General features: G+C 46.3%; 1 protein-coding gene across 1 annotated transcript in view; it reads left to right on the forward strand.

The window, feature by feature from the left end:
- GDPD4 (glycerophosphodiester phosphodiesterase domain containing 4) overlaps positions 1-21,314 on the forward strand; it is a 691,051-nt gene that overhangs the window by 647,922 nt on the left and 21,815 nt on the right. The window contains exons 13-15 of the mRNA XM_069639989.1: positions 5,964-6,111; positions 9,926-10,008; positions 13,707-13,762. Coding sequence (XP_069496090.1) covers positions 5,964-6,111; positions 9,926-10,008; positions 13,707-13,762 — 287 coding nt within the window. The remainder of the gene's footprint in view (positions 1-5,963; positions 6,112-9,925; positions 10,009-13,706; positions 13,763-21,314) is intronic.

Raw genomic sequence — 21,314 nt, forward strand, 5'->3', positions numbered from 1 at the left:
GGATGAAACCTGGGTTGTCTCTTGTCTTTAGAAACGAAGGTACAGTCTCACGGCATTATCTCATGACAATATCTCTAGTAAAAGTGGCCTCCAACAAGAACAAGTATGATGCGTGGTTTGAGAACTATTTTAGCGTGGCAGTGTTCAAATGGATTTTTACTTCTAGAATTTGTATACCTTTGACTTTCTGGGAAGGAAGTTTGGGGTGCTGTTTAAGGGTGCCGTTCAGTTAGATTTTTTTTGGGGGGGGTTCTCCTTGAAAACCGTGGGCCTTGCATAACTGCTCCCTACATACAGATGAAAGGCATTCCTGCAAAACACAGGGAGATGTCGCAGACGGAGTATTTTAAAAATGTTTGCGTTGAGTTTCTTCGGCTGCGTGTCACCCCTGTGAAAGGAACTGACTCTGTGAGTGTGGGTATTTGAAGGCGCGCTCTGTGTTTGCTCGCTTTGGTGTGCAATCGTAGTAAGAGACTGCTTAGAAGGAAAACGCAAACACACACTGCCAGCAGAATTCCCATAGTGCTGACAGCCGGCAACGGGGGCCGTCCCGACATACGGCACAGTCATACGCCCCATCGTATCCACATTCCATAGGCTGAGTAGTGTGGGCTCCCTTTGCTCCTGTTACCTGACCCCTCCCTGAGCAATAACACAGCAGACCAATTTTGTTTGTGGAAAAATTATAGGCCGTAGGCAATTTATTTTCTTGCAGAAAATACATAGTACAAACATATATCACATAATTTGCTTTTGGGCACATTGTGTCCAGTCTGGAGATGCCCAAGGCTTCTCCTCCCAAGTCTTTGTTACCCTTGGGCATCCGTTCCTGGGCACATGCCGCCTACGACTTTCTTGGGCCGTGTACCGAAAGAAAGTACTCAGTGTTCCGGCTCCTGCCTGCTTCCTCCTTCTTTCGTTATCTTTGTAGGGTGGATTGGGTGGTAAATGTTTTTTCTTCACCCTTTTCCAGGCCCTCGGAGCTTACCCGAGAGAGGTGAGCTCCTTACCTGGTTTGTGCCTCATACCTTTTCCTGGGGTTACTTATACCCCCAAGCCCCTTTGTTCTTACCTAGGGGGCTGGCTTCCCCCGGCCCCCTAATGTTACCCCTCACACCTTTCCCTGGTGCCATTTCCTGGGCTTCCTGGGCCTTTTGTTTTGTGGGCGCCATTTGGCCGCCCCTCCCCACGGCTTTCGCGCCGTTTCCCCCCCCACCCCGCGCCTAAACTCCCAGGCCCTTTATCGTGCTGTCTTTCTGACGGCCCGGGGCCTGGGGCATAGGCTGAGTAGTGTGGGCTCCCTTTGCTCCTGTTACCTGACCCCTCCCTGAGCAATAACACAGCAGACCAATTTTGTTTGTGGAAAAATTATAGGCCGTAGGCAATTTATTTTCTTGCAGAAAATACATAGTACAAACATATATCACATAATTTGCTTTTGGGCACATTTGGAGATGCCCAAGTCTTTGTTACCCTTGGGCATCCGTTCCTGGGCACATGCCGCCACACCTGAGTGGGTGTTACCTCGGCCGCTCATGTCCCCCCCAAAAGCACCTCTATTTGCATCCCCGTTCTTCCAGTGCCCTAAAAATGTTGTCAGAGAAAACCCCCATTCCCTTGGTTGACAAGTGCACCCCGTCCTGGTGAAACATTTCTGGATTGTTTTCACACCTTTTGCTCCCAGGCCCCCTGCCCATGCAGAAGTTGCTGCCCCTTTCCTGAATGAGTGTGTACCAAGTTCGGCTGGGTCCCATCCTGCTTTTGCCACTGCTTGTTTCAATACCGCCTGAAAATGGTACCTGCTGAGTGCGCTGCCGTTCCTATGTATTAATAGGTGCCCGCCTCCGGTCGGATGTCTAGGAATTCCTGGGTGATGCATCTGGGACAGTGGTCTTTTCTCTGATGCAATTGAGGTCTATTGCTCTCCCCTTTCCTGCCTGGTCAGTCTTGGATTTCCTTAACATTATGGACATTCCCTGGGTTCCCATGCTAATATCGCTCTTTGCCAGGCCATCTCCTGCTATCGTGTTCCGTGCCACCAGTTCCCCAATCCTAAAAGCCCCATAGTATGTTTCCCTTCCTGACATTTGCACTTATCTCCCATTGCATTCTGGTATTTGTGGTGGGTGGGTGGCAGGGTGCTGTTATGCATTTCAGTTTCTGGTGGTAGGCTTACAGAACATTATCAAATGCAGGTAACATCGAACAGGATTTTTCAAATCGAATTTTGATGATCAAATACAACAAGCCTTCCCTCCCCGGTTTGCCCATCTGCCGGTGCATTAATTGGTGTGACCTCGACCCACATCCATCAGACATACTTTTATACATTAACGCACCTCTCTCTCATTGGTTTTCTGGGATCTAATTTGGTTATATTTGGCAAAAGTCGAATGGGGGGGAGAGAGGCAACACTCACTCCCATCTTTAACTCCGCCCATCACTCCTGCACCGTAACAAAGTCCTCTCATTGTTTGGGAAGCTTCTAGATTGCCAGCGGTAAGTGGTGAACTAAGGGAAAGTGTTTTTTTTGGAGGGGTGAGGGGTCGTGGCATCAGGTACTCTCAAAGTGTGGTCAGTGAAAGAGCGACCACCAACCGGTCATCTTCATGCATTCAAAGAGGTCAGGCGGTTGGCCCCAATGATGTATGCCAACATTGCCACTATGAGAAACATGTTCATCCTAATGGTGACAAAACATATTATGTCTTCTCTCTGTGTAGTATTTAGGCACACGTGTGGTGAGCCATGGCACATTGACTACAACCCCCCGAATGCAGCAAGCATAAAGTCGGCCTGCCTGCTCTTCCTCTTTGGGTCTCCCACGACGTCGTGCTAGCCGTGGAGTAACACAGTGGAGCCGCTGTGTTCGTGGCAAGTGTGGAAGGGTGACGGGGAGCAAGGGCTCCTCGTGCAGCGCTGCCTTCGAGCCTGTAAGTGGAGCAGCAGGGTGACCCCATGCCTTGGGCCCTGTGCCAGCAGAAACCTGCTTGTGTACTCGAGGGGACCCAAGCAGGACAGCGTGAATCTCGGGAGAATTAAACCAATTTGGGAAGCGGGAAAGATTTGTATCGCACACTCCCCTCTTGCCTGACCACATGACATTGCATTCTGGGACTGAAAGTTCTAATATTACCATTAGTAGAAAACAATACTTAAACCAAGAATGGAAACACTATGAATTTTATTTTCTTTTTCCCCCCAAACTCCCCAACCTCGCAATACCACCTCTCGGCATTGTTTTTTGGGAGTCCTGCCCACCATCTGTGCCTGTGGTCACGCCACCACTGGATAGATTGTTCCTCTCTCCTTCCTCACAATTCTCGCATCGATAAACGCTGGGCACCCGGCGTCTCGTACTAACGTTCTCTGCCTCATTGAAAGTCACGTGTCCGTGACTTGCCTTCGCTCCACCTCCACAAGGCGTAATGATGTTAGGGGGCTTCACCTGCGCACCATGTACTCTCCTCTCACTCCTACATGCCCCAGTCAAATATACGTCTCTTGTTAAAAAGACATATTCCTTTTCTCTTACAAATTGATTTCTTTTTGCATTATCTTCAGCCAACAGTAAAGATGCCGCTTTATTTGTTCCAACAGGTAGTCCCATGTATGCGTGGTTGGTAGATGCCTAGGGAGTCCCTCATAGGAACTGGAGTCCTTGTCCCCAAAGGGGAAGTCTCTCCCAGTGAGGTCCCACTTGCCCCAACCCCTTGGGTGCACCTCGCTAGCCTCACAGGGAGGACTCCCTCTTAGGGACAAGGGACAAACGCCTACGATTCGTCACAGGGTAGGGTCGTGAAGACAGAGGGGAGCTCCTTATAGCTGGCGGAAGGTTCTACCATCTTATTTCTCTCTGCCTCTGTCTTTCCTTCCTATCGCCTCCCAGCAGCACGAAGCACGCTGGGTGTGATGTCTGAAGACAAAGTCCATTTGTTGCAAGGACAATGACTAGACCCTTAAAGCAGGCTTGCTTTTGTCCAATCAGCTGTAGCCTTTGCCTTTAAAAGAAGGGGTCTCCCACTCTTTGAATCCTCTCTGGACTTCAATCCTTCAAAAGGATTTCATTAGACCCTGATTGGAGAGCAGCTCTGTCCCCTAACCATGCCCAGAGACCATTTGGGGTGCACCTACTGATGGATCAAAACGTGTATCTCTACCTGCCAGACTACTGCCCAGGACCTCATGGTGTTGAAGGACCCCTGGAGGTTTGTGCCAGCCTCCCCCATGTTTGGGAGCCAAAGGAAAAGGACCCATCTTTTGCATGAGACCCTGGAGTGGGACTCAACTCATGAGAGCCAAGACAGCCAGGGTTCCTGTACTTTCACCGTTGAACCACTGCGAGCCCTGATTCAAGCGTTTTTGACACAGGTTCGAACCAACGGGACCCTCTGGAGCTGCCTTTGGCACCCACTGACATTTGAACTGCCATACAGCCATTCAAACCAGTTTGTCACAAAAGAACAAAGAAGTATTGATGCCCCTGCATTGCTTGAACCACCAGCCTCTTCATCGCCAGTCCAGTCAATAATCAGACCAACCCTGGTGTTATCTCCGAACCACCTTCTTCGAGCCCCCAAATCGATCTAACTTGCGTGCTCTTCCCGTCACCAGCTCAACCTCTGAACTGAACTTGGTGGCCTCCATGATCCACATTGCTTGAATAACACTTTGGACCGCAACACCCTTCCATTCCATCCTGTTTCGACATCTGCTACTGCACTACCGCTGCAGTCCCCTTTTGAAATGACTCAAACCACCAAACAGCGCTGAGAAGCCTTGTTCGCTGTTGTCGAACCGCTAAGACACTGCCAAATATATTGCTTGATAACTCCCCCTCTAGTCAATTTTGGGTCCTACCGACACATTAATCCCTTTTTGCAACTAAGAACACAACCTTTTTGAACACTGTGGTTTTTGTTGCCTTTTGTCCTCCTGTCTCATTACTCAGAGTGCTGCATCTTTCTATCTTGCACATTCTGTGTTCTTTCAACAGGGGTGGGGGGGTATTTGTAGTGTTTTCTATTTAGTTATTACTGCATATGGTGCGTTTAAAGGTTAATTGGACATTCCTTTATTTTGGACCGTTATACTTCGCTGTTTGGGTTGCAACTGTTTCATATTCACACCCTTCTTGAGAATATACCACAAAAGGCGAAGGAGGTATATCTTTTAAATGCTTGTTTGACCTTTATGATTGTGTTCGCTCTTGGATTGTAGAAGTGTGAGGGCTTAGTAGGTGCTTTAGACACTACTCATCCTTGTACTCCTGCAGGGCAGAATTTAAATCGCCACATTTGTTCAATATTTATGTCTGAGAAAGCTATGCTGAAATATTTACCTCTACCTCAATTTCTAATTGATCACGCAGAATATAGCTGTTTGGTGTTATACATTGTTTTAAGGATTGTGTATGTAGTCTAGCTGAATAGTGGGTTGGAAATGAGTAGAGCGCTTCTGAGGTTACAGTATTCAATGTTGTTACTTTCATCTTACATTGCACGGGTACTTCCTTCAACAGATGAGTCAGGAGGCCGTAGGGTGAAATTGACTTGGACTTTATTGCAACAGGTGCCACTTCAAGTGAAGTCCTAGACCCTAAGTCACACACGAGACAGGAGACACCCACCGGACCACCTCAAACAGTCACAGCTGAACCCCAACTGTCACACCAATGGAAAATGCATTCAAGCACTCACTCGACATTCTCTGAGCTGCACACACATACACACATCAGTCATCAGAATTCTGCCTCCAGTCAACATGGCCATTAGGACAAGCACAGGACACAATGCAGTTTTAACCAAAATATGATTTGTGTAAGATTATGAATTATTCCGATCCTTCAATCCAGCACTTTTCAGTTTTGCATGGAATATTTTTGTGTTTGAATAACTGTGCTCCCAAACAGCGAGCAACGATGCATTGTTTTTCTCCTCAATAATTGCTTCTGTGTTTTTCAGCACTTATGCCCGAGCCAACATCTCCACAAACCTCTATGTGATAAGTGAGCCCTGGCTGTTCTCATTGGCTTGGTGCTCTGGAGCGCACTCTGTTACCACCAATGCAGCACACATTCTAAAGAATTTAGACCAACCACTTTTCCTCATGGTAAGTAGTTCCTCGTGGTAAGTAGTTCCTCATGGTGTCCCTTTTTTTGCATTGTGTGTAAATTCTGCCTTTAGCTAGAACAGCTGTGCTGTTGATTTGCTGACAACCCTGCATACCAAATTGTATAGTAACAAGAACTACTTTAAACCCAATCATATGTCAAAGATAAAAAGTGGACACTGGGTAGTCCAATCTCACACGATCAGGAGGAGTCCATTCCAAGCTGTGGCACCTCTTTCACTCTCACCTTTAAGCTTTGCGTCGGGACATTGGCCAGCCCTTCCAACACGCCTGGCTGCATGCCTGATTGCTGTCTTCAGTGCAGTGGCAGGTGGTGTTTCATTTTCGAAGTGGTGGAGGGTGTCAGTATTTTCTAGTAATAGGTGCAAATGGAAGAGCATGGTGTGAGTGGAAGCACAAATTAAACAATAGTGCTTTAGGGGGTTCTCCCCCAAAACATAATTTAAAATAATTTGTATTAACAGTATTTTCAGTATACATTCTAGGAAAAACTAGGTAAAAGGCCTCACACTTTAGTCTGTTTTGTGTGGTAGTGCATTTAAACCACCAAATAGATGCTATGTCACCAACTGTTCACAGGAGCATTTTCAGAATCTAAATGCCCCCAATATATGCCCGCATGTTCACTGTGAGAACACGTTTAGTATGGCTTTGCCCAATAATTTCAATTGTGCAACTGTAGGAACACACCCATGATGGCTTTGGCCTGCAAGCCTAAGGTTAGTATTGCCAGAGACGGCAAGGGCACTCTTTTCTTGACTTTGCACAATAATGCCAGTAGTGTAAGCACACCATCTTGATGGCATTTCCCAGTATGCCTACGGCCAGTATTGGAAACACACACTTTTATTGTCTTTGACCAATAATGACAGTACTGTAATTGTAAGAACATGATTGTATTGGTGTTATCTCTACTAGAGAACACACTCATATTGGCTTTTCCCACTATATAAAATAATAATGCCAGTGTAAGAAAACATGTTTAAAATGGCTGTTCCAATATATGCCAAGTGTCACGTGTAAGGACAAACCAGTAATGTTGGCTTTTCCCATAAAGTAGTAATAGTACAATAAGGAACCATGTCCATGCTTGCTGTGCCTATATATGCCAGTTTGCCCGTGTTAGGACACACTTGGACACTTGGTAATTTTGTTTTGCCTATAATGCACGAATGCTACATTAAATGTGTGTGTCCATGTTGACTGTGCCAATATATTCCAGTATCCACTTGTAAGAACACTCAGGGCTTTGACCATTATGCAGTAATAATGCCAGTGTAATAAAAACAAGCTCAAAATGACTGCGCCAATATATGCCAGCAGTTCCACCTAAAGACAAACTATTGATTCTGCCAAGGACACGGAACTACTCAGTAATGGTGGGTTTAATCGCAATGCATTAATGCCACAGTAAGAAAACATGCTCATGTTGGCTGTGCCAATATACACCAGACTCTCGACCACCATCTAGGAAAATGTTCACATTGGCTTTGCCCATGTTCCAGTAATGTCCATGCTGGTTGCCAACTTTCAGTGCCAACACCTCGTACGCCTGCCTGCTAGACTTCACCCTCCTCTCAGCCCCCTCTTCCACACATGTTCGCTTACACATTCACAGGTAGACACAATAACACATGCACAATCACAAACAACCCCTCTCATGCAGATACATATACAAACATACATACACACAATGTGTTTCTTCTGTTAGCTGTTTATGCCCTCAGATCACTGCTGCCTCATGCTGCACTGGATTGCCCACCCTTCATCTCCTTAGTCAGCATGCCACACTCTGCGCATAGATCAGAGGTGGTGGGGTCAGACTTCCCACTTCCCACTGTCCTCTGAATATTGAAGCCTTCTGCTGGATGCCTTCAGGCTCTGCATTCCAAACTAAACATTCTACATAGCTCGGAATAGGACGAAGTTACCGAATATAATTTACCGACCTTACTAAAAGACCTAAAACACACTACCAAAAGTTAAAACTTTTTGTGGTATGTGTTTTGGTGGGGTCATAAAATAAATTTAAAAAAAGAAACACAAAGGCTGCAGGGGTGTCCCCCGCAACACCCTGCTCACAATAGTGAGCGGGGTGCAACTCACCTGAGCAAAATAAAAAAAATAAAAAAAATAAAAAATTCGGGTGCTGTAGGGATGTCCCCCGTAACACCCCGCTCAACATTTTGTGTTGAGTACATTTCCCATGCACTCATTTTCGTCACGGTAAAATCGGCCGTGGAAAAATCACACAGATTCCCCTGCTCAGAGGCAGGCAGCAAAGTCCCCCATCCTAACAAGCACCCACCCTGCCTGAAGCCGCACCGTGCCAGCTAAAAGACATACGTTTTAATTGAGACTTGCATATCTTCACCTGAAATAAGAGGATGCAACACTTGTGCCCCAACACACCAGCTGCCCCTGCTTCATTGGTGTTTTCCAGCATCTTTTGCCATAGAAGGTGCTGCCTTTTCAAAAGATTGGAGACATTAGAGAAAGTGGAGCGCTTCCTTCATATGGAGATTATGGCCCTCATTACGACCCTGCCGGTCCAGAAAGAATGGTGGTGGTAAATCCGCAGAGTCCTGCAGGCGGGAGGTGTCACTCCCGTCAGGTCTGACCTGGTGGGTTTAACACCACCCGCCTGCAGGCGGACATGGAAACACCGGCACCATAACAGCAGGGTGCCGGTGTTTCCACTTCCCCATTCCCATGGACTCCATGGAAATGGGGATTAACAGAATTCCGCCTCTGGAATTACCGGGTCACCGGGGTTGTAATGCCCCAGTGATTCCGGCAATCACAGAGGCGGAATGGTAATATGAGTCCGGACGTTACCTGCCAGAATTTCCGGCACGGTTACCGCCGGACTCGTAATGAGGCCCTATGTCTTCTACTGCTGCTGTCCAACTGGGCATTTCCAGAAGAGCATGCAAAACCTGCCCTCAGTATGGAAAAGGCTTGCATAGGTATATCTGTTGTGCAAGGTCGCCAGATCATATTAGTGCATGTGATCTTGTGCAGATTAAGGGAAGTTCCACAGTTCCCTTTGGAGTAAATTATGGAGCTAACCACTGAGATTTCTTTATCCCACCGCCTCTCCCTCCTCTGATGACTTCCCAGGAAGTTGCATTGCACAGCATTTAACTGTGGTGAAAGTCAAAGCGAAATTCTATAGTAACATAATGAAAACAACAGGCTGGCAGATGTATGGCAGGCATCGGATGTACAGGGGTTGCAGAGGGCTCACAGCTGCAGCCTCTGGTGGCGACCTTTAAATTGCCCGGCAACTGTGCCACGAAATGGCTGTCATTCAGTCTCTCGCTGGATCCCGATGGGGTACTGGTGCAATAAAGTACATATACTTCCACCCCTATGGGTGCTTGACACTCAGGCAACGAGTCTTAGGAGCGCGGATTGATTGGCTCGGGGCATGTAACATCAAATTAAAGACAGTCCACAATGACTGATAAAAGACATCGAAAGTATGTTCAATGAGCTGCATTCGATTGAAAACTGAGTGAGTGGGAGACTGGTCCAACATGTCTCCGAGCTAGACGCAGGATGTAGGATTAAATATAGCAAGTACATAGGGTTTCCCTACAAGGGGCCAGTGAGTGTTTGGATGATGCTATTGGCAATCTATAAAAATGTCATTCTGAGACAAAAGGAAGTCCATTTGGTAATGTTGTCTTGAGCATCCTTTCCAGGTGTACTGCAGTGGGCACTGTAGAACTTCCACAGATTATCGATTGGTTCCTGAAGACCCTTACTCTTTCCTTTCCTTTGGCAGACCCCCCAGGGGTATAGGTTTATGTGGATTCTGAGTGACGTCATCTCTGCAGTGCTCATCAGCCTCATCTTTGCTCTTCATCTGTGAGTATATTCCTTCATTCGTCTAATATCAAGCCAGGCAAATCATTTTTAAAAACAAGCTCTGTACCCGCATACCATAGGCCAATCGAACGTGCGCTCTTTTTTCTCTTTCTTTCTCTCTCTGTCCTTCTGTCTCTTTTTTTCTCCCATTCTTTCACTCTCATTCTCAAACTGTCTGAAAATGATTTAATTCATTAACATTGTAAACTGTTTGTTTTTAAACTGTGACAATTTTTAGTCCTAACGATCACTTCCAGTATCCATTGTACACATTATAAGAATACAACGCGTGTCTTACTGAGCAAAGCGCATTATCAAAGCCTAGACTGATCACCTGCATTAGTTTGTGGTAGGCTGTAGTTCCAATATTCACAGTCTGGCACACTCCTGTTGTACTCTTTCGAAATATCCCTATGTGAAAGGGGAAAGAAACAACTAGCCCTAGCCTGCTGTGCATAAAACAAAGGAACATTTCCAGGACATAAGAACGAGCACACATCTTTATATTTGAAACATATGTCTGTGATGAAAGGGTTGTATGCTTCACTCTCTAAGTACATAATGCACGCCGGGCTTGGTGTTTATTTTCATTTTTCACAACACTCACATTAAGGTCCCAGTGCTGGTAGCCCTGGAGCATATCCACTGATCTGGACACCATCAGGAAATGCATGAAATGATATATGATATGATAGTTTATTTATCTAGCGCCTATACACAATGTGTTTCAAAGAGCTTCAAGGCAAGGGAGGGAACAAGGGAAAATACAATGACATTCTTACAGGCCATGAACAGTAAGGATGTGAAATTAACTATCATACTCGGCCTGACAACATTTCAGATACTGCAAAAGCTAAGACATAGATAAGGAAGGGAGGGGGAGAGCGGGAAGGAAATGGAAACAGACGGGCGACTACTGTACTAGGCCTGACGTCATTTCTGCTAGAGCCGGATTAAAACAAAAGGTGAGGGTGAGGGGTGCAGAAAGGGAGGGGAGGAACAAAACAAGCGACTATCGTACTAGGCCTGAAGACATTTCAGATAGTGCTGGGGGGGGGGGGGCGTGTGGAGGAAAAAAACAAGTAAGGGGAGGGGGGAGGAGACAGACGAGTTTGCTATCATACAAAGTCCAGGGACAATTCTGATAGAGTAAGTGCATAGAAGAAAGTAAGAAAGGAGGGGAGGAGATAGGAAAAGGTAGAAAGGGAGATGAGAAGTGAACAGAGAGTAAGCAGTCAAAAAGAGTGGAGAAGCAAGAGATGCATGTGAGAATACAATGGCTTTGACATCTGCCGCTCCACTGGGATCAAGGGCTCTCTGGAGACAATGTTTCCTTTCCCTGTGTATACAAATGTAACCGGGTCTCAGGGGAAGGATGGCTGTTTACAAGCTCCATTCCCAATGGGAAGACATTCCAAGGGAATTGTACAGGATGCTTCCGTCCAAGGCGTGATGGCTTCCCAGATGGCTCAGAGAACCCCCCCACTCCCAGCGACTGTTCAAGGGTTATTAACTTTTTACTGGGCGCTAGGACCACCAATGCCAATGCCTTATCTGTCTAAAGTCCCCCAGGGAGCTTCTAGGCTAACCCTGCACTATCAATGTTGTTGGTTGACTTGAACGGATTATAGGCTGTGCCTTTCAGACGTGCTGCCTGATGTGGCCTTCTTATCACGCCTACGTGTTCCTCTCCGTCTGTTTGTCTGATGTTCTCTCGCTACTCTCCTGGTCCTCAATGTACTCACCTTTACTCCTTCTACTCCCTGAATCTTTTTTCTCTGTCCTTCTGTTCTTTATCCCTCCTCCTACCACTTGCCTCAACCCTTCAATATCGCTTCTCCCTCCTCCACACAACTACTCCCTCCTTCACACTAATGCACCCTCTGTCTCAGTACTACTCTCACCTTTGCAGTACTACTCCCCTCTCCACACTATTTCTCTCCTCCACACTACTACTCCTTCGTTTGCACTACTACTCCTTTCTCCACTGTAAGTCGACCACCCCACCCTTCTCCCTAGTCACATGTCTTCACTCTCACAACCCCTTCTCACTCCCTATACCCCTTTAACACTAACACTAACACTCACCTAGTTTGCCGGCACATTCACAACACAATACCACTTGCACTGATCAACCAATACGTCATCTTTTCTCTATGTCACTGTTGCACTCTAATCCATTGTCCTACCACCTGCTGGTCTCTTGGTCTGCCACCTCTCCCTTCTCTGACTGTACCTGAACAAACCACACCTTCCTGCTTCCTGTTGCTCCTCTTATCCATCACCTCCTTCTCCATCTCCTTCCTGTTGCTCCTCTCATCCTTCACCGCCTTCTCCAATTGGATCACTGGCTCTGTCTCCCCCACCTGGGTGATGTAACAAAAAGAAGTTACTTCAAATAGCAAATTAAGTCCTGCCCGGAGCTCAAGTCCAAAAACAGTGGGGGGGCTCAGACGGACACAATGCATACATGCCAGCATTCTGTAGCACCTGGTGGAGAGCTTTTGTTACAGAAAGCAGGAGAATTGTTTTCTCCCATTGGGGTTACAATTATTCCAGGAGGGAGAAAGTACAAAATAGCAATATTTTCAATTGAAAAAATCGTGAGTCTCCCACCTAAATCGGTTGGCATGAATGACAATGGCAAGTGATGCCACTGAGTGAAATATTGAAATGTATTCAATTTGTCTTTGCCAACTGAAGAAAGTGTACAGGACAGATAATCATTTGCTATACAGATTTTCTAATTTCATTGCTGCCTAAGTGTAATAGTTACAAAAAAGGTAGCAGGCGCACCTCTCCAGAAAGAACACAGCATGATAACCTGTTCAGTGGTTTTTAACCACTTTGAGAGATCACAGCCATCTGCTTTTTGCTCACTTTACCTTTCAAAAATGGGAAATATCCATTTGCATATCAGTCTTTGTCCCGCCCACATGGGCAGTCCAGCACCGAAATGCTATGGCAATTCCCTTCTGAACAAGAGTATCAACAGCAACCCCATACACGTGTTTCAGCCTGTTGGGCCTCATCAGTGAGGTTGCACTGTGCTTCTCTGAGCACAGTGAGCAGGGAGTCCACGTCTGGTTGCCCCCAGGTAACTTAGGGTGGCCAACATCAAGTTCCTTCCAAAAATACAAAAAAGGTAGCAGGTGTCCCTCTCTCGAAAGAACATGGCATGATAACCTGTTCAGTGGTTTTTAACCACTTTGAGAGTTTGCAGCCATCTGCTTTTTGCTCACTGTACCTTTCACAGATGGGAAATTTGCATATCAGTCTTTGTCCCGCCCACATGGGCAGTCCAACACCGAAGGTTTGGGGCATTCTATGATTATTATAAGACAGAAAGGTCCAGTGCCAAAATAGTAAAGTAGATTTGTTGTCCCAAACCAGACCCTTCAAAGCAGCCTCAGACATGTTGATTCTTTGAGGAGCGCCAGATTTTATAAAGAGTCACCATTTTTATTGTGATGTGCTTTATTTGTGCAAGGTAAGAATAACTGTGCCAATAGTATCCAGCTTAAAGGACTGGGTATAAATTATTCTTAGTTCCTTTCACACCTGTTTATTTTTATGCAACCTGGTCAATTATTTGTGAGGGCATTCCACTACTCTCCTTCTCCGTCAGAAAGTAAATATAATCCTGAATTTACAAATAGGGTGACGAGTTTCAAGTGACTCTATTTTTTCTTTTTCAGGTGGAGGGAGAAGGGTTTTACCTGTTGTTCCAATAACTCCATGCTCCTGGAAAGAGGTACAGTAGAGTTGAAGTACGTTAAATGGTACTAACCTCTAAAAGATCGGCCCTGAAAAAAATACACCCCAATGGTCGGTCCGTGTCAATCTCACATTTTCACTGCATAGTTCCACTGGGGCCTGTTATATATAGTAGCATCCACTCAGCTTTTCAGGTTTTCCTTTGCTTTATGTGGTTCTCTTGAATCCCATAGCACTCATTGGCTAGCATACATGGTCATGGCCTATTGGTGGGTTTTACCTGGGAAACTAACAGGGGGTGCCGCTTGCCCTGAATAAGTGAGGCCTGCCTTCTAATTTGCAACGAGATCTCTGCTTGGTAAGCTAATGGAAAGTAAGCATTGTCCAAAGTATAGTAGTCCTTGTGGGTCATTGTTGTGTACAGTAAATCAAAAACTGAACGACCCTCCATACATGAATAGCAAAGGGAATTTATGTGACCATAACTACATGTAAATTCTAGAAGCTTTAGACAAGCCCAGCCCAGGACTTTTAAGTCCCAGCAGTTTGTCTTCCAAATGAACTTTCCTCATCCACTTGGCTCCCTCTAGAGTTTGACAGTATATCTAAAGCAAGGATCTGCTTAAGGACCTTTTAGTAGTAGTACCAGCAGTAGTTTGTCCATTGCATATCACCTTTATCCCATGTGTGTGGCCTCTACGCGTTTGTGGGTAAACGCCCTTGGGTACCAGAGTCCAAGTATGGATGTGGTGAGGATGACTAGAATGCGGAGGCACATTAGGCCGAGATCGAGGAGTCGGTGGGCTTGCCGTGCTCCATTAAGTAACCCAACATGGTCAGGGATTCGGATGGGTGCTGGGGGAGGTCAGGAGGGTTAGTGAGTGTAGGAGATTCGTTATGTGATCAGCTTGACCGAATGTTGTTGTAGGTGCCTTCTAGTGCCAGAGACTCGTTATGTGTGCAGCTAGACTGAATTGTGTTGCAGGTCGTAGTTGCAGTCTGATGGCTGCTGTGCTTTGCGTATTAGAGTGGAGTATGGAGGCGAATGCGTGTGGGCAGCTGTGACTGGTGACCACCGAGTGGTGCTTCGTACGTACCTTGATCTTCCACTTGACACTTAACCTTTTGGTGTTGCTGGACTTGAACTTGGGTCCTTGGTACTTCTGTCCCCTGGCCTGCCCTTGGCTCTTGTCCTAATCCAACAAAGAGGCCTTCCTCTGTGGTCCAGCATGACTTCCCACGTGATGCTCCTTTCGTTCTGTTCCTCTGTCCGTGTCTCACAGGGGCCATCTCTTTCCTATGTGATGGTCTGCTGCTGTGCTGCAGGGCCCTGGAGCCCATCCACCTATAGCAGTGGTAGAAGTGTACCAATAAATGTAGTGCAACTGTACCCCGGTCGGAGACAGAGTAGGCAGGAAGAGAGTAATGTGCAAAACATTTTTCAAGGGTTGCAGTAATGGTGGTTGACAGCCAATTAAGTTGAAAAAGATTTTGGTTTAGCTGTAACTGCTATGTTATGGTAAAGTGGAGACGTGTGCTTTAACTTCACAAAGAACACTTCTGAATGGTGGAAATGGTTGTACAAAGTAGTGGCACTGTTAACAGTACAAAATAAAAGTAGTGCAACGCTGTTCCCAACCATTGCTGCTCACTTCGACCACTGGCCTATTGTCTGCACCATGGTCTCGAGAAGGGCTTGGATCCTTCTAGTCCACCTGTCCCTGGACAGGCAAGTTGTCTGCCTGAGGTATATAGGGGGCACCCCACCCCCACTCACCTAGAGGACACTGAAACTGGGAACATTTCCCTGCTCTATCAGAAACCAAATAAAACAAAACTCAACAGGAAAAAGAAACTTGCTCACCCATGCAGGCCATATGTATACCTGGTGCACTCGCGCTCTCATTCTGTGATATTAGCACTCAGGCACACCAAAGTCACCAGACAGTCACCCTTGCTCTCAGCCCTATTGTTGTCAGACCCACCCACTCAAAGACCCACCACTTCTAACTACCCCATCATCATGAGTAGAACAATGGCTTACCACCCACCCAAGCTGCCATCCCTAATAGTGGCATTGTATCGGAGGCATGGGGCAGTCACCCACACCCCGTTCTGCATCATCCTACACCAAACCACTTACTTGACCATCAGTCAACACTCAAACTGATGCCCCTTGCGGGTTAATAGCAATGGGCACAGAGCTCACGAAAACGGGCACACACTTTAATTCAGTCAGACAGATGCATGCAGATAACAGCCACGAGTATTTCCCAATGCACCCTCTTTCACACAAACCACGGGGGGATATGGCGCCTTCTTCTCCACGGTTGGGTTGGGGTGCCCCTAGTACCACACTCCAGCACTACTGCACTCCAATTTAAAATGGCGGATTTCCCTCTGTACTATTATCCCAATTCTGCATGTGCTGAGCAGCTCCTTCCCAGGGTCTGCTTACTTTAGGCTCTCATTAATCTGAAATTATGTGTGGGCGGGACTTACAAAAGTATGAAAATCGGACATGCATAGAGAATTCTGAAAACCTCGTCAAAAGTATGTAGCATTTTTTATTTATTTTTTCCTTTTTTTATTTAAAGTGTTTAGTCACATAAAACCTTTAACACTGTTAGTAAAAATATATAGTGTCACATATTAAACGAGTACACAATAAAAAAAAAAGTGGTCCGTGAGTACATGTATGCAGTGACTTCACCACAGACCTTTGAGTACATTTTTATTTTGGGTGGGGAGGTGATGTTTATACCAGAGTGTTACAAGGTTGTTCAGAAAAAGTTATTTTGTAAGTAAAATACGTGGACAAGAGGTTTGAGCATCTGAAAGGAAACCCAGAGACAACCCGCTTGCAGACTCGTAGTGTGCCGGTCCGGTAACAACGGTGCTGGTAGCTTGCCGGCATCGTTGTTACTGGAATGAGGCCCAGACCATCACAGATCATATTCTGCTTATACACCCTTAAAGACAGGTTGCAAATAGGACATGATTCTGTGCTGTAGAATTGTGTGTAGTGGTTCCCCATACAGCTCTAGTACAATAATAATAATAATAGTTTAGCATTTATATAGCGCTACGGTGTGTGGTGCTCATTTATCGATCTCGGAAGGATGAAAGGCTGAACTTGACCCTGGCGGGATTCGAACCTGCATCAGCAGGCTCTGCACAGATGTCAAAGCGAGCACTCTACTTGCTGTGCTATTGGAGCGGCTATACTCTCTCCCCCTGGCGCCTTTGGTGCCCACCCCCCGGGGCCCCACCCCCTGGCACCTTTGGTGCCCAACCCCCCAAGGGGCTCGAATCTCTCTGCCCCACTTCCCTCTTGCGACTGATGCGTGCTGCACTCAGCAGCTTGGACGCTTGTAGGGATAGTCCACAAAGGGCTCGCTTTGTTTGTACCCCCACCTCCTTTGCAGAATCCAAATGTTCGACAGTATGCCAGCAAAGTTGGAGGAATGTGGGGCAGAATGGCAGCCAACCCACATCTTTAGGGCATACAATGATCCCAAGTCAACGCGTCACGGTATATCCACTTACACAAGTTCATCCCACAGCTTAATCAGTCATTATCAGTTAAGACACTTCAAACACCTTAGGAATTGTAGATTTGGACCGGATACCATCAAAGTTGGATGCATGTTGGACAGAATGACACCAGGCTCACATGAAACGTTACACAAAGTCATCACTTATACACAGCTTCATACACAACTTCATCAGTGAATGAACTCCAGTGAATGAACTTCAAACGTCTCAGGAATTGCAGTTTGGACAGTATACCATCAATGTGGGCGAAATGTGGAACGGAATGACACCAGAACCATGTCTGTAGAATGTACAATGGCCCCAAGTAAAAGCGCTACAACAGAAGTTACATCAAATTGTCACTCAATCAAAACTTCAGCAGTGAATACACTCCAAACATCTTATGAATTGCATATTTAGACAGTATACCGTTGAAGTGGGCTAAATCTGGGATGGAATTACACCAGTCTCCTGTCTGCAGGACATCCGTTGACGCCTATGTCAAGCGTTACAAGAAATGTTACAAAAAAGTTACATGAAAATGTTACATGAAACCATCACTTTTGATTTTATATTATAGGGTAGATATATATTTGCATCCCGCCAGTGGAGAACAATCACTTCAGAGCCAACCTGGCGGTAAAAAAAAGGAGGATGGGAGGAACAAGGGGGATTTAGGGATAGGGAAGAGACGATGGGTGCTGTAGAATAACGGATAATGAAGCAGGGGGTGGTAATAGAGGGGTAAATTGGTCGAAAGTGATGAGAGATGGTGACAGGGACCCATGGCAGGGTGGTGGAAGAGAGGGGTGAACAATGTGGCCATGAAGACAGGCAAGCTGAAGAACAGGATGGGTTTGGGAAGTGTCTGCACGGGGAAACCAGGTACAGAAAAGGATGGACTGCCAGAGGTGTGTGGAATCTGCAGAATGAGGGGTGTCCTACAAAAAAATGGGTAACGAAAATAAAGATGAGACCCTATCTGAAATGAAATGTGAACATCTCAAATCAACAGTAATGCAAAACACTGTAAAGATAGAAAGCAAAAGATATTTTTAATGAAATAAGTTAGGCGAATTTAAAGCATAAGAAATGCAAAGAAACTTTAACTTAGATGTTATATCCTGCTATATAGGGCTGTGGATGTGGAATATTTTACTCCCTTTTTTTGAAGTTGGGAGTAAAAACGCATTCCCATTCCCAACGATGTATTTTATAGTCTAGTAAAAATATATTTGAATTCTAGAAGCGATATATCTGTGTAATCCCTATGGCTAGTGCAAATAATTCATGCGAATGAAGGTGCACTTTTACCTTGAAGTCCCTCTTCGGACCAGGCAGTAATGATATGAGAGCTCCTCCCTGTGGCACTGCCCTGAAGGCACCATGGAGCCGAACATATCTACCGATTGCGGTGGCTGGAAACGGGGCAGGCTCCCGGGTACAATGGAATCATTTTCTACTTGGAATACTTGTACTCCTTATTTGTTTGTTGTTAGTATTTGCCTGTTTCAGGAAGTAAAGGTGGCTGCTACGCCTCTTACCTGTTTGGTTAGTTATGCTACACTAGTTCTTTTCGTATGAGCTACATCAGCCGAGACAGCTTCAAGCATAAAGACTAACCTGGCAGAAAAGAATCATGTTTTTGACTGTCGCCAGGGACTGGGCACAGCGTGTTGTGGTTTTCTCCACTCTGGTAACTTCATCATAAGCCAGGAGCTTCCTCGAGTTTTGTTTGTTTGTTGTGATGTGGTTCGTGAAGGCTGTGTATGGTAAGGAAGGGAGTTGTGTTGTCATGTGCTTTGCTGAATGAATGCAGGTAAGCTTGTCTGGAATGCGTGAGGTCAGAGAGAATGTTGGAAGGTTAGAATGTTGAAGTATGTGTGAGAGAATGCCAGTGTGCTGGCTTCCAATCCAGGCAGTTGGACGATGTAGCCTGGCTGGTGGGAGCCAGTGGGTTCCTCAGATGTAACTTACAAGTAACAGCAGTGCTTTAAGTAGGGTGGTAAATTATGGGGGGGGGGACTCTCTTTCGGGGGCATGGCCTAAGTATGAGTGCTTAGGCCATACCCTCCAACACAAGCCCCCAACAAGAGCCCCCCCCCCCAGCCCTTGCATTCAAGGACCCGTTGTTAAAGAACTGCCTGCCGGGGTCGTAGGCCCTCCCAGGCAACCGTTTTAGCACATGGCTCCTTGAATGTAATGGGCTGCCTGCTGCGCGATGTCTCTTTATTCCAAAACCTATGGAGGGCTGGGTTGGTCAACCTCTCCTTTTGTTTCTGAGTAAAGAGCTATCACGCAGTGGAAGCCCTTTAACCAAGCACAGTAAATGGGCTTCCTTCTACATGTTAGCTCTTTACTCAAAAACAAAGGGAGAGGCTGGCCAACCCAGCCCTCCTCCAGGTTCAGAATAAAGAAACATCACGCAGCAGGTTTAGCCCAAGCATTGATTGGCTACATGGCTGACTTCAGGTGTCAGCATTTCAGATTAGAAAAAAGAAAAGACGCTGCCTTTTCTTTTTTTCTAATCTGAAATGCTGACACCTGCAGGCAGCCGTGTAACTGTGCGGGGCTCGGCTAAACAGCTGCCTGAGAGGTTGGCGTGGCTGGTGCTAGTTGGGGTGAGCCGGCAATAAAGGACTTGCGTGTTCACCTACCTGAAGCGGCTGATGATCCTTCATTATAACATTTCTGTCTGGATTTCAGGACATCTAGCACATGTTTTCATTCAGACCTTGGATGTGCTGGTGGGGCTACATTTGGTGATCAGTGCTTCCAAGTGTTTAGTTCCATCATTTCTGAGTGTGCTACGAATTAGATGGGGACCTACCAGCAGCCAATCCAGTATCCTTATTACAGGCCTGGCATGGTCTCTAAATGCAACAATAAGAATCCTTTTTGCAGCTTTATCGGCCGTAGAAGGGCTCCCTTGAATGTAGCATTTACCTGGTTTAGAGCTGGCAAGGTAATAGCCCTGATTAGAAAGATTTTCTTGTCAGTATTCCAGGAAGGCACAGTTTCTTTGGGTTTGCTCAAATGGTCGCTGCATTCACTCGCTACACAATTTATTTGGGGCTCATGGGTCAACTCTATCACACAGAGCCAGCATGCTTAGAATCTTGGATGCAGTCGCTGATAGACAGGCCTGGGAAGAGTTGCATTGTTAGAGCAGGTGCTTCTGAAGAGCCAGAAGGAAGCAGTTATTTTTCATCCACATCAGACTCTCCTTGAAGTTATAATGTATCCCCGCCCCCCGCCGCAACCCCTGAGCTGGTTGGGGTAGTACATCTTCTGTTTCATAGGAGATCCCTAGTAGTATGTGATGGGCCGGTGGTGGTTAGTGCCCAACATACACTTGTACTGCTCAGGTCTCATACAATTTTAAATAAAAAGGGACAACTATAGGTGGACACCCCACTAGACAATGCGCCTCATCATGAGTTAGGCGGTATCCCAGTGGTATTCTCGCCGGGATACTGCCCACGCTAACAGTGCTACTGCCACCCGGTCCGGCGCTATTAGCGCCGGATCACTGGTTTGGCAAAACAGTATTTCCCCATTCCCATTGGGCCCATTCGTGAATTCCCCATTCTCCATTGGACCCAATGGGGAATTTTCAGCACTATTACCGCCGTGGTATTACCGCGCAGTAATAGCACCGGAAATCAGCAAATTACCGGTCGGATTTCCCCCCAGCTCAGAGCGATTTAGGATGAGGCAATAGTCAAAGGAGAGTGGAGGTGGGAGGGTGTCACTCATCGAAGCTGGACTGCAGTAGATATGGTATTAGGATCACGTGAATAATGAAACTCCATTTTATTAGTGAGACGCCATCTTGAAATTGAGGCCTAGTGCCACAGCTATGCCAGTATGCTTAAATCCCGTCCCGAGGGTTAGAAGGGTGTGCGTGTGTTTTCTGCTCGCAGCCCGGCCAGCCCTGCAGAAGGATAAATCCCTGAAGAGACACAGTCCTTTATTGTGTCTTATCATTAGTGCATGTAACCCAGAAGGAATGTGCCCTGCAAGCCCAAGAGAGGTCGCAATGCATCTTC

Source organism: Ambystoma mexicanum, chromosome 7q (assembly GCF_040938575.1).
Source record: "Ambystoma mexicanum isolate Mex_15411 chromosome 7q, UKY_AmexF1_1, whole genome shotgun sequence".
Taxonomy (NCBI): Eukaryota; Metazoa; Chordata; class Amphibia; order Caudata; family Ambystomatidae; genus Ambystoma; species Ambystoma mexicanum.